General features: G+C 53.1%; 1 protein-coding gene across 1 annotated transcript; it reads left to right on the top strand.

The window, feature by feature from the left end:
• The first annotated feature begins 400 nt into the window (after positions 1 to 400).
• On the top strand, positions 401 to 10,121 carry Shroom1 (shroom family member 1). Its single transcript, XM_013347112.2, has 8 exons — positions 401 to 466; positions 6,181 to 7,165; positions 7,243 to 7,298; positions 7,846 to 8,061; positions 8,238 to 8,810; positions 8,899 to 9,037; positions 9,142 to 9,414; positions 9,527 to 10,121. The coding sequence occupies exons 2-8, from the start codon at positions 6,224 to 6,226 to the stop codon at positions 9,857 to 9,859; spliced, it is 2,532 nt and encodes an 843-aa protein (XP_013202566.1). The 5' UTR covers positions 401 to 466; positions 6,181 to 6,223; the 3' UTR covers positions 9,860 to 10,121.
• Positions 10,122 to 12,335: the final 2,214 nt, after the last annotated feature.

The raw sequence follows: 12,335 nt of genomic DNA, 5'->3' as shown, positions 1-12,335 counted from the left end.
CTTCGCACATATACACACAGACACACGCAGGCACGCACACTCACTCCTAATAAGTAAGTAAATAAACCAACTTAATTTTTTAATAGTTGAAAGGAAGGAAGAAAGAAAGAAGCTGCTCGGGGCGAGTTGGACCTCCGCACCGAGGAGAAACTGTGGTTGCTGAAGACTTGCCTGCAGATCCAGCAGTGCTTGGAGCGAGTGCGATCGCTCTTCCGCTCAGGTTCTCAGCCTTGGTAAGAGGTCCGGGGCCCGGGACTGGGACCACGCTCAGAGTCACACTAGGAAGGGGTGCGGCTCCCGGAGCCCCGCCGCCACTCGAGGCTCCCGCCCACCTAGGCCGGAGGTGGCACCTCCCCTGCAGCGGTCTGAGCCTGGAGGTGGCGTTGGGAGCTGGAGCCCGGGGCTCGGACGTCACCGTGCGGCCGGCCGCGGGCGCCCTGGTGCGCCTCTCGGGCTGGAGCTACAGGTACGCGGCGGGGCCGGGTGAGGGGAGCAGCACCACGTAGTCCACAGGAGGAGGACCAGGACGGGAGGGTCAGGGCGGTGACAGTGGCAGCCGCGAAGTGGCCAGACAGTCGTTCCGTCTGGACCTTCCGACCTGGAGTCCAGTCCGGCTGCACCAGCGGAGTAAAGCCCCTGCGCACCTTTACTCTGGGCCTGGTAAGGGGCAGAGCCGGTTCAACTGGCCCAACTGTTGCAGGGAATCGGCACACAGTGGCGTCTGCCCGGTGACTCTCTGTTCTTGAGCTTTGGTTGCTGGAGAGTCCTGGTCCCTCTCAATTCCCAATCTTCTTGGACCATGAGTTACCCCAGGAAAGGCCCAAAAATACGCTGGTCAGAGGCTATCCGCTCTCCTAGTTTCTCAAGCTCCCTCTCTCGCCTCTGCATGTGACTCTGCCGCCACAGTGTGGTTCCCAGAGCTTGGATCCAACCCCCTTTTGAGCACTTGTTTGCCTAGAATTTGAACCTGGGTATGTGCTCTGTCCATGCCAGGGACTGCCTATACCCAGGTGACGCGGAATCCTGTGTATTTTGTACACCTTCTGGAAGAAGGGTCTCAGTAGGGGCCGCCTCAGGGCTTCAGGGACGAGCTGCTGTGTCGCAGAACGGTTGTTGCACAGGGGTGCAATGTCATATATGGCCTTGGAGAATAGTAGAGAGAGGATCAAGGAGTCTGCCAGAATGCTCACCCGTCAGACCTAGTCTGGGGTGCGAGGACTTAAGATCTGGTCTTGAACCCCGAGGGCTCTGATTCTAGAAGAGTCGGTGGTGGTGTGCAGTTACAGCCCTCCGCAGTACTAAGGGGAGGCCAGAGGCAAGAAGGGGCCTGCATAGGTCCACACAGGAAGTCAGATGGGAGGTGGCCCTTGAAAGGACAGTTTCATTCCAGATGAGCTCTGAGGTTGTCTTTTTCCCCTGCACCTCTCCCGTCTCTTGCCCTGGTCGTCCATGCATTGTCTCGGTGTGGTTTTATCCACTGAAAACTGTCTTCATCGAATTTCTTGACAAACCTTGACTGAAGCTCTTGGTCTGGTTGTTTGCCTGGGTCCACCTTTACTCTAGAGCCCCAGGCCCATATCCCAATCGCCGCTAGACTTGCCATGGCCACAGGAAAGCTCAGATGGCCCGGAATGAATGAGCGCTGCACAGCTTGTCCAGTCTCCAATGCCAGTCTTGTCCAGTCTCTGGAATTTCATCCTCCTGGTCTGGTGTTCCATCCTCAAGAGCCCGAGCTCTGAGTCCTGAGCACAGCTCACTTATTCTTTGTTCAGGTGACAAGTACCTTCCCCCATCCCCACGACCCTAGCAGACGATGCTGCAACCCCCTGCTCTGGGGACAAGCATGGCCACTCCTTATTGCTTGTGCTGATGCTCCGAGGTCCTGGTGGCACAGCAGATTCTACAAAGAGCACAATATGGGAGTCCTGTGTGGACAGAAACCCGCTGGGGCCACCAATGCAATAGCATCCTTGCGACAAGTTAGGAGCAATAAGAAAACACACATATGTACACATTTAATGGTTCATTATATGTTGGTGTTTTCATTAATTACTTTAAGTGTGTGTTAGAATGGGCACAAGTGTCGTCATGCAGTTACAGAAATCAGAGGGGAACTTTCCGCCTTAGTAGGGCACGGTTTCTTGTTTCTGCTGCTGCGTCGTGTATTTGAAGGTAGCTGCTCTACAAGCTCCGGAAGCTTGTTCCCTTGTTTCTCCTTCCCATGCCACCACTGGTATGCCGAAATTACGGATATGCCCTGCAACATCTGACTTTCAAAAAGCATTTTATTTTATGCACATGTGCCCAAGCACATGCAATAGCCTTTGGAAGGCGTAGAGTCATCTGGAACTGGAGTTACAGTTTGTTGTGAGCCATCATGTGGGTGCTGGGAATCAAACCTAGGTCCTTCGTAAGAGTAGTCAGTGCTCTGAACTGCTGAGCCATCGCTCCAGCCCCTGAATCTGACTTCTCATCTGGGTCCTGGAGATCCAACTCAAGTTGTCAGGCCTGCACAGTGAAGAGTTTTGCCCCATGAGTCACCCTTTCTGTCCCATAAGCTATTTTTGTTTGTTTTGCTTTTAATATTTATTTTTATATTTTTATTCTTTATGCGTGTGTTTTGCATACATGTATGTACGTGTACCGCGTGCATCCTGGTGCCCATGGAGACCAGAAGAGGGCATGGGATCCCCTGGAATTCTGGATACAGATGATTGTTAACTCCCATGGGGGTGCTGGGGAACCAAATCTGGAGCCTCTGCAAAAGCAACAAGTTCTCTTTTTGTTTTTTTGCCTGCCTGTCTGATTTTTGAGACAGGCCTTGACTGGTCTGGAACTTACTATGTGGGCCAGGCTGATCTCAAACTCATAGATACCCACCTGCCTTTGCTTCCCAAACGCTGGGATTAAAAGTGTGCACCACCACATCCAGCATAGCAAGTGCTCTTAACGCCTCCCTCCAGCTGTGTTAGCCATTTTTACCTGGTGACTAGAAATCCTTTGTTGTGTCAGAAGCTCACTAATATAAATTTTTATGGTTTCGTTTTTGTTTGTTTGTCTGTTTTTGTTCTTGGTGGTGGTGGAGAGAGAGAGAGAGAGAGAGAGAGAGAGAGAGAGAGAGAGAGAGAGAGTTTCTTATGTAGCGCTAGCTGTCCCAGAACTCACTCTATAGACCAGGCTGATCTCAGACTCACAACTCACAGAGATCCACCTGCCTCTGCTTCCCGAGTGCAGGGGTTAAAGGTGTGCGCCACCACGGCCCTGCTTCATGGTTTCTTTATTAAAAAAAAAAAAAAATCTATTTCAATTTGTATGTAGGAGAGAGGGGAGGGGAGGAGAGAGGAAATCTGCATGCACTGTGACAACAAGCATGTGGAGTCGGTTCTTTCTCCCACATGTGTCCCCAGGATCAAACTCAAGTTGTCAGACATGGCAGCTGCTTTACCTCCATGTCATCTGTCCAGCCTCGAAGCCTCCTCTAAGGAAATGTCTTCGCATTCCATGAACAGGCATGGGTGGTGTATGCCAGCCATGAATTGGGTTTAGAAAGAGTAAGGGGATGGCTTAGTTAGTAAAGCGCCTGTTGTACAAGCATGTGGACCTGAGTTCGAATCCCCAATACCCAAGCAAAGAGCAGGGCACTGCTGCTGGGTGTGGAGCCGGGATTTCTGGAACTCACTGGTCAGTCAGTCTAGCCACATGAGGTTCAGTAAAAGAGTCTGTCTCAAAAAGTAGGGTGCACCAAGCTTGGTGGTGCATGCCTTTAATCTCAACACTTGGTAGCAGAGGCAGGTGGATCTCCATGAGTTCAAGGGCATCCTGGTTTACTTTGAGAATTCTGGGACATCCAGGGTTACATAATTGAGAGATCCTGTATCAAAAAAAAAAAAAAAGGAGGCAAAAAGACATTGAGGAAAAAATCAGACATCAACATCTGCATCTGGCTTCCACGTGTACACACGTGTGCATACACACACACACACACACACTTCTTTTTGTTGTTGTTGTTTAGTTTTTCTAGAGTGTTTCTCTGTGTAGCCTTGACTTTCCTGGAACTAGCTCTGTAGACCAGGCTGGCCTTGAACTCACAGAGATCCTCCTGCCTCTGCCTCCCGAATGCTGAGCTTGAAGAAAAGCACCACTACTGCCCAACTCTAAAAAAAAACTTTTTTTTTTTTGGTTTTTGGAGACAGGGTTTCTCTGTGGCTTTGGAGCCTGTCCTGGCACTAGCTCTGTAGACCAGGCTAGTCTCGAACTCACAGAGATCCGCCTGCCTCTGCCTCCCGAGTGCTGGGATTAAAGGCGTACGCCACCATCGCCCGGCTTTAAAAAAAAACTTTTTAAAGAAAAGAAAAATTAGGAAGAGAGAGAGAGACAGAGAGAGAGCGCATGATAGAGCTGATGTCTGAGCAGCTATGGTAGACCTTTTTAAAAGAGTTGACTCTCCTCTTAGGCAGTGGTTCTCAACCTGTGGGCTGGTCTCACTGGGCCACATCAAGATGTCTGGCCCTATGCTAGTGAAGGCTCCCCTGCCTCTCCACTATAGAAAGGCTTTATGCTCCTGTACTCACTCCCAGCAATGTACAGTAAGTAGCCTGCACCTCGGAGGGACAAGTGTAAGATGACCCTGAATTCCAGTGTCTGGGAAGCTCGAAAAAGCCTGCTTTTGGACCACATGCCAGGTGTGTACCTCCCTAATCTCTGCATACCCCCCCCTCCCCACAGTCAATCAGGTCAAGGAAGACAAACTTCCCCATAGATCCCCAAGCCTCAATGCTGCTCTCAACCAGACAGCACAGCCACACAGGCCTTCCCTTTGCTCTGCCTCCCGGCACAGGGGAGGGATCGATTTCCAGCCAGTCCTGCTTGCCTGCAGGCTCTGTTTCTTCCTGATAATGCATGAGTAACCTGGTTGTGTCCTGGAGGACGGGGCCTCCTCACCCGTTCTGCCTCCTTCCCCAGAAAAGACTAATAGGGAAGGGGGAAGAGGGGCCGTAAAACATGAAGCCTCTTCCTTTTCTTCCACCCCTCCATCAGCTCCCCACACCTCTGACCCTTCCTTTGCTATTCAGCAACTATTTAGTTAACATTGACTACATGCCAGGGCTGGTGCCAGGCACTGGGTGACAAATAAGGGCTGGATCTGTCCTCAGGAAGCTTAGGGCTGGGAATGGGAGGAGGAAATAGCAATCAATTACAGAGTAGGGGAATGAGTGACACTGTGGAGGTCTCTAGGAACCCCAAGACCTCCAAGCTGAGGCCTCCGGGCAAAGCCTAAGGGAGGTGAGTGTCAGCTCATGGGTGGTCCAAGATGGAAGACAGAGTTGCAGACTCTCTCGGTTTATTGTTCTGGAATTTATGGTACTTAAAGGTGACTTATTTCCCTCTCTGAGTTTGGGCTTTGTTGGGGGAAGGGGGGCATGGCAAGGGCTTTGGGCAGGGTTTGCCTCTAGGAAATTGATTTTGGCTGCAGTGAGCTTGGAGGCATGCCTAGATTCCAGCCAGGGGCTCTGCCACTTAGGACCTGTGTGTGCCTCTGGGCCAACCACTTCCTCCTCAGAACGCGGGGTTCTCATCTGTAAAAAGCACATAGGGAGATGGGGATCAAGATGCGTATTTTTATGACACACCTGGACCATAAAGGACACGGAGTGGGTGGAGGTGGACAGAGACTGTGAAGCTGACCCTGCTCCTGCCTTGCCCCCCCCACCCCCGCCCTTCTTTGGGCTTCTCTGTGATCTCAGAACATTCTTGATCCGTTGTTTATCAGGGAAAGATCACACAGAGAAGCCAACAGAATGGCCAGGAAGCAGCCTGGGCGGGACTGGGGTTTGAGCATGTGCCTATTCTCAACATTGCTAGAGGTGCCAGCGCAGAGGTGCAACTCGGGAAGGCCCAGTCCCCGAGGCAAGGGAATGAGCCAATTGAGCCAGAACTGAGAATCTCAACCCCTAGAATTGCGCTCTACAATGAGTCCTATTGCCTGTGCCACCTCAACTTCTGAAGTTTCTCTACCATACAAAAGGGTAGGAGGAAGATTCTAGAGCTAGGGACCGACCGACCCGACCGACCCGGGAGTGGATATGTAAGCCCCGGGTTCTCTATGGTTTAGGAGGCAGCAGGCTGTCCTAATTCTTACCTGAACCATTCATCCAACAACCCATGTATTTTTTTCTAAAGCTTTCAACCAGGCCTGCCAGCGCCAGTCTCCAACTGCACAGCCATGGAGGCCCTGGGTACTGGGAGCGGCCGCACCTCCCCGGCCTCAGCCACTGGAAGCCTGGACTTGCGACGGCTGTCCACGCGCGCCGACTCGGCCTACAGCTCTTTCTCCGCGGCATCTGGTGGTCCGGAGATGCACACACCATCCCCTGGCACCGAGATCCTCCCTTACCTAGACTGGGACTACGTGCGCGTCGTTTGGGGTAGCAGATCCCCTACCCCGCGGGACGCTGTCCTTCCAACTACCCAGCGGCCGGAGCCAGTAGTCGCTGGGCACAGTGACCCGCGGCCCCCAGAGGTCCAAGGAAGCCAGGGATCCCTGAACAGACAGGACACGCCACTGCTGTACGCGTTGGCAGCCGAGGCTGAGGCTGGTGCACTCACCGCTGAGCCGCCCAGCCCCCCAGCCTCACGAGCAGCCTACCGCCAGCGGCTGCAGGGTGCGCAGCGACGAGTGCTGCGGGAGACGTCCTTCCAGCGAAAGGAGCTCCGCATGAGCCTGCCTGGGCGTCTGCGGCCCGCGATCACCACGCGGCCACCCACGGTGCACGCGCGCTCTGCCTCTAGCAGCCACGAGGTAGGAGAAGCGGAGCTGGCGCGCACCGCGGCCCGAGAGCTGGGTGTTCCTGGCCGGGGGCGTCTGGCCAGCCAGCAGCGGATGTGCTGTTTCTCAGAGCCAGGCAAACTGAATCGCGTGGGTTGGAGCGGCGGACCCACGGGTGAGGGCTTGAGAGAGGCTTGTTCCACCCAGGAGTTGCAGCGTGGGGCGCAGGCTAAGCCCAAAAGGCTGCTGCAGGAGACTCAGTCCCTAAGCTCAGTGGAGCTGGACTCGCCGTCCGTGAATCTTCGCAGTGCCTGTAGGCCTGCGGGTCGCAGTCAGAGCATATCAGGCGAGGTCATGGGTCGCCGCACGGGTTCAGAAAGGACTCTGGCCACTGTCCAGGTATGGAAGATAAAGGCTGGTCGGGAGAGCAGCATCTGGGAGGCAGCTCTATTTCAAGCCACTGTTTTCTTTTCTAGGCTGTTCCTCAAAGGACGGAAACCCCCAGACCTTTACTTCAGATCAAGTTTTCCAGGTGAGAAACATGGGACTCTCTGGGGACAGCGTTGTCTGGGGTCAACTTTCACAGCTTTTGCTTAAAAAGGAATCACGGGTCCCGTATTCATTACTTTTCCTATTGTCGTGACCAAATTCCTAACGAAGGGGGCTTAGAGAAGAAATACTTATTTTGGCTCAGGGTTGAAGAGAGTAGAGTCCATCATGGCGGGGAAGGTGTGGGTTCAGGGAGCACGAGGCTTCTTGGGAAACAGATTCCTGCTGGTGCTCAGCTCTCTTTCTCCTTTCCCAATTTATTGGTCAGTCCAGAACCCCAGCCCATGGGATGGCACTGCCCACATTCGAGGCGGGTCTTCCCTCCTCGGTGACACCTCTCTGGAAACCCCCTCACGGTGGTCAGCCACAGGCGGGTCTCCTAGGCGATTCCAAATCCAGTCAAGCTGACAACGGATTGGTCATTATGAGAAAGTCTACCTCCCTCAGTTCGAGACTCCTGTCTTTTGCAAACTGCATGTGCTACTGTTTCTATGGTGCACTGGGAAGGCCCTCTTTCACGGTCTTTGCAGGGTCCCTGCCTCTAGGTTCTTGACTCAGAAGGAGGCGGCAGTGGTGCATCCTGCAGAGGTCCTCCAGAGTAGCCCAGCTGACTCTGGTCAGGGGGTCCCCGAGACCATCTCGGTGTCTACTCCGCACCCCTCCCTCCCGGATGACGATGTGTTCCTGGAAGAAGCTGAGACACCATCACCTCAAGAGCCTAGTGCCCCCCAGGGGCTCCCAACCAGGTGAATCCCCAAGCACAGGGAGACACTCTTCTCACACAGAAACATCTAGAAAATGCCAGAGGGCGGGGAACTCTCTCTGGTAATGTTCAGGTGTTGGGGATTGGGGCATGCCGCCCTTGAGAAGTCAGCTGGGCCAGAGCCTTCCTTTTCTGATTCAGTAGCTCTTTCACTTCTAGGGATCTCCACGCCTCTGACCAGCGGTCTGAAAATGACCTAATCAAAAAAGCTGGCCAGATTACAGCCTCGGCAGAGAGCCTCTTCCACAAGGGCCCAGCGATCACAGGAGCGGAAGACAATTGTCAAGGCCTGAACGGTTCTGAGGGTTCCTCCAGACCCACAAGCCATAGCCCTCCTGGGACTACAAATGACGTCCCAACCTTTGACACTACTGGACTGCTGACCACTGGTCCCTCTACAGCTACAAAGAACAATCCCCTCAAGCATCCCTCAGTCGATGTCCTGCGACCTGTAGGCTCTGAGACCTCAGGTCTCCCTCACCACACTTCCCTGACCTGGGGCCAGCCTGGACTTAAGCCGACCTGGCCTAGTCGGCATTTTGAGGAGCTGGTTCAGCAGCTAGCCAGACTGGATCCTTCTTTGAGTGACACTTTTGCTGCCCAGCCGGGTCCAGAGCCTCCTCTGGGTCTGCTGGATGGACTCTTTCCTGCCAACGCTGCCGAGGTCTTGGCTGCGATGAGGCCAGCCTGTGAGGACGCAGGAGAGGAGACCGCTGGAGCTTCGGAGGCAGGGTGAGCGACAGGCAGGCTCTAGGGACTCCTGATTCTGAGTCTGCAGACTAGGGAAGACAATCTCAGAGAACTCTGGCTTTGTCCTCAGGTCCTGTGGAAGCCCCTTCACCCAGGAACTGCCGACTGCCCAGGAAGCATCAAGGTTGGAAAACTCTAACCCTCACCCTGTGCCTGACCAGTCAAATGACCAGGGACTCCCAAAACCAGACAGCATTCAGGCCAAGAAAGTGAGTCGGGAGTGGTGGGGAAAGCTGGGGTGGTGGGGGAGCTTAGTGTCTGGGAAAACTCCCGGGTTTGGCCCAGTTCTTGAATACCTAGGCCCTTCCTCCAGGTGGAACTAGCCCACCTTCTCCAGAAGATGCTCCAGGATCTTCACACTGAGCAGGAGAGACTGCGGGGTAAGGCTGCAGACTGGACCCAATGTCACGAAGACCTGGAGGCTGCAGTGAGTCAAGCCTGTACACCCCGGGAGCTGGAGCGATTCCGTCAGTTCATGACTGATCTAGAGCGCGTGCTTGGTCTTCTGCTGCTGCTGGGCAGCCGCCTGGCCCGTGTGAACCTCGCCTTGGCCAGGGTGGGCTCAGACAGCGATCCTGATGAGAGGGTAAAAGAGGCTGAGGCTGGGGGAAGGAGCTGGGCTAGGAGGGCCTGCGGTCTATAGCCCGGACAATCCCCGGAGCAACGGTGCTCACTGCGCCCTCTCCCGGTGGTTCCAGGCTTCGCTGCTGCAGCGACTGCGGCTTCTACAGCGACAGCAGGAGGACGCTAAGGAGCTGAAAGAGCACGTAGCGCGGCGGGAGCAAGCCCTTCGTCAGGTGTTGGAGCGGGAGCTGCCCGCAGAGCATCTGCGCTCCTATTGTGTGCTGCTGGCCGCCAAGGCCCGGATCCTATCCCAGCAGCGCAGCCTGGACGACCGAATCCGGTTCCTTAAGGAACAGCTGGACACCATCTGGAACGACTTCAGTTATTACCCCCTTTCTCCCAGACTGTCCTGGGCCCCAGGAATCGGTCCTCTGAATAAGCCACTTTTTCCTGCCACCCCTATCTAGTTACAGGTGGTGGAGGTGAGGGTATTGTTCAGGCTCACAGTCCACTGGGGCCATGTTTTCTATCGAGAGAGCTTTCCCTTGAGGGATTAGAGAGGCCTCAGACTAGGCCTTCCCAGGACACATTTCCCACAGGGTTCTCCTGGGGCCTTACTCAAGCTTGTGATTACTTGGGAATTAATGTATGGGTCTTACAAACTGCAGTATTCAGTAGGGCGGTGGTGGCACACCCTTAATCCCAGCACTCCAGAGGCCCCAGAGGCAGAGGCAGGTGGATCCCTGTGAGTTCAAGGCCATCCTGGTCTACAGCTCCAGGACAGCCAGGGCTGTTACACAAAGAAACCCCCTTCTCGAAAAAACAAAACGAAAAATCCCAACAACAACAAAAACAAAACAACAACACTCCCCCCCCCAAAAAAAAACAAATCAAAAAACTACAGTATTCAAACCTGGCCTGGTGGTAATGTTGCTGTAATCCTAGCTACATGGGAGGCTGATGCAGGGAGATTTTAAGTTCGAAGCCTATCTGGGCTACGGATGGAGCTAAACGCCAGTCTGGCTGGGCAGCTTAGGAGACTCTGCCTCATGATAAAATGTAAAAAGGGGATGGAAAGGGCCAGAGAGAGGGCTCATCAATTAAAATCACTTGCTGTTCTTCCAAAGGACCTGTGTTCCTTCTCCAATATCCATATTGTCCTGCTCACACCCACCTGTGCCTCTGGCCCCAGGGGATCTGACACACCCTCTGACTTGCACACAGTTGGTGCAGACGTACGTGCAAGCAGAACACCCCCCCCCCAATAAATAAACAAAATTCTAAAATAATTTAAAGAGGAGACTGCAGTTAGAGTTGGGTTGCAGAGTGCTTGCTTGACACGCGTGAGACCCTAGGTTCACTCCCTGTCACAGCGTGGACAAAAGAGCCCAAGACCCGCAGGTGCCTCTTGCGGTGGCAAGTCCCTCTGTCAGAGCTGGTGGGAGGCAGAGGAGTCAAGTCAGAACACTGCAGCTAAAGACGCAAACAGTATTGTGGTTTATTTTCTAATAAATTTTCTTAGAGAGGCATCTATGGGACATTCCTTTACACTCTGTGAGTATGCGTCACTGTGACTGGGTTAGTAAAGACGCTGACTGGGCAATAACTGGACAGGTAGAGGTTACGCAGGACTTATAGAAAAAAAGAGGGCATAGAGAAGAAGAAGAGGAGTCTCAGAATCAGGAGGAGACAGGGAGCAGAGGAGATGAACTTGTACTGAGCGAAGGTATCGAGTCACGTGGTAGAGTGTAATAAGAAATATGGGTTAATTTAATATGTAAAAGCTAGCAGAGTGGTGGTGGCGCACGCCTTTAACCCCAGCACTTGGGAGGCAGAGGTAAGAGGGTCTCTGTGAGTTCAAGGCCAGCCTGGTCTAGAGTGAATTCCAGGACAGTCAGGTTTGTTACATGGGGAGAAACCCTGTCTTGAAAAAAACAAAACAAACGAACAAAATAAGAAAATAAAATGTAAGAGTTAGCTAGTAATAAGCCTGAGCTATTGGCCAAGCATTTATAATTAATATTAAGTCTCTGTGTGTTTATTTTGAAAGTGACATCCAAAACTACACCTACAGGCCTGTGTTGTCTGCACAGGTTGGGGGAAAAAGGGAAGGGGTTTGTTGACAAACTGCAGCAGTCCTGGCTCATCAGAGTTGAAGAGGTCCTTGGTGGAATATCAGTCTGGCCCAGCTGAGGGGCACGCCATTAACCACCAGCAATTGCTAACTACCCGGGGCAACCAAATAGCTACCACAAAAGCTTAGGTCTTGGGCCAGTGAGACGACTTGGGCAGTAAAGGGGCTTTCTGTACAAACCTGATAACCTGAGTTCAAACTCCAGATTCCACCAGGAGAGAGCCAGCTCTCAGAAGTTGTCCTTTGACCCAACACGAGTGCCATGGCATTTATACATACTCAAACATGGTCTTTTCCCAACCATCATCAACCAACTACACCCCCCCTCCAAAAATAGTAAGAAAGTCCACTGAGTTTAGAGTCTCTCATCACAGCACCTGCCAAGCCAAGGTGGGAGGTTTTTCTTAAGAGCATTGAGCCATAGACTGACCTAGCAACAGATAGAGAGCTTCGAACACATCTCAAACCACGAACAAAACTGACCTTATCCAGCTTTTGGTCTGAGACCAGCTCTGGATCAGCCAGGCCAGAAGAGAGCAGAGGACAGGAGCTGAAGATGAGGGAGAGGGTACCCAGAAGTAGTAGGTGTGAGGCCTGGAGGCCCAGAAAGGTAGCGAGGACTTGTACTGTATTGGGGAAAGGCTGACCTCGGGTGGTCTGTGATAGCCCCAAACACAGGACAAATCCCTCTCCATTTGTGCAGGAGCCCTGAGTGCACAGGACCAGTTCTGCAGATGAACATGAGACCAGCTTGAGTGTCGAAGCTGCAAATACCGGGATAAGAATATTTGCTCGCAAAAGCTCAGGGT

Source organism: Microtus ochrogaster, chromosome 7 (genome assembly GCF_000317375.1).
Source record: "Microtus ochrogaster isolate Prairie Vole_2 chromosome 7, MicOch1.0, whole genome shotgun sequence".
Classification (NCBI taxonomy): Eukaryota; Metazoa; Chordata; class Mammalia; order Rodentia; family Cricetidae; genus Microtus; species Microtus ochrogaster.
Note: the sequence above shows the minus strand (reverse complement) of the source record. Positions and strands in the feature narration are given on the sequence as shown.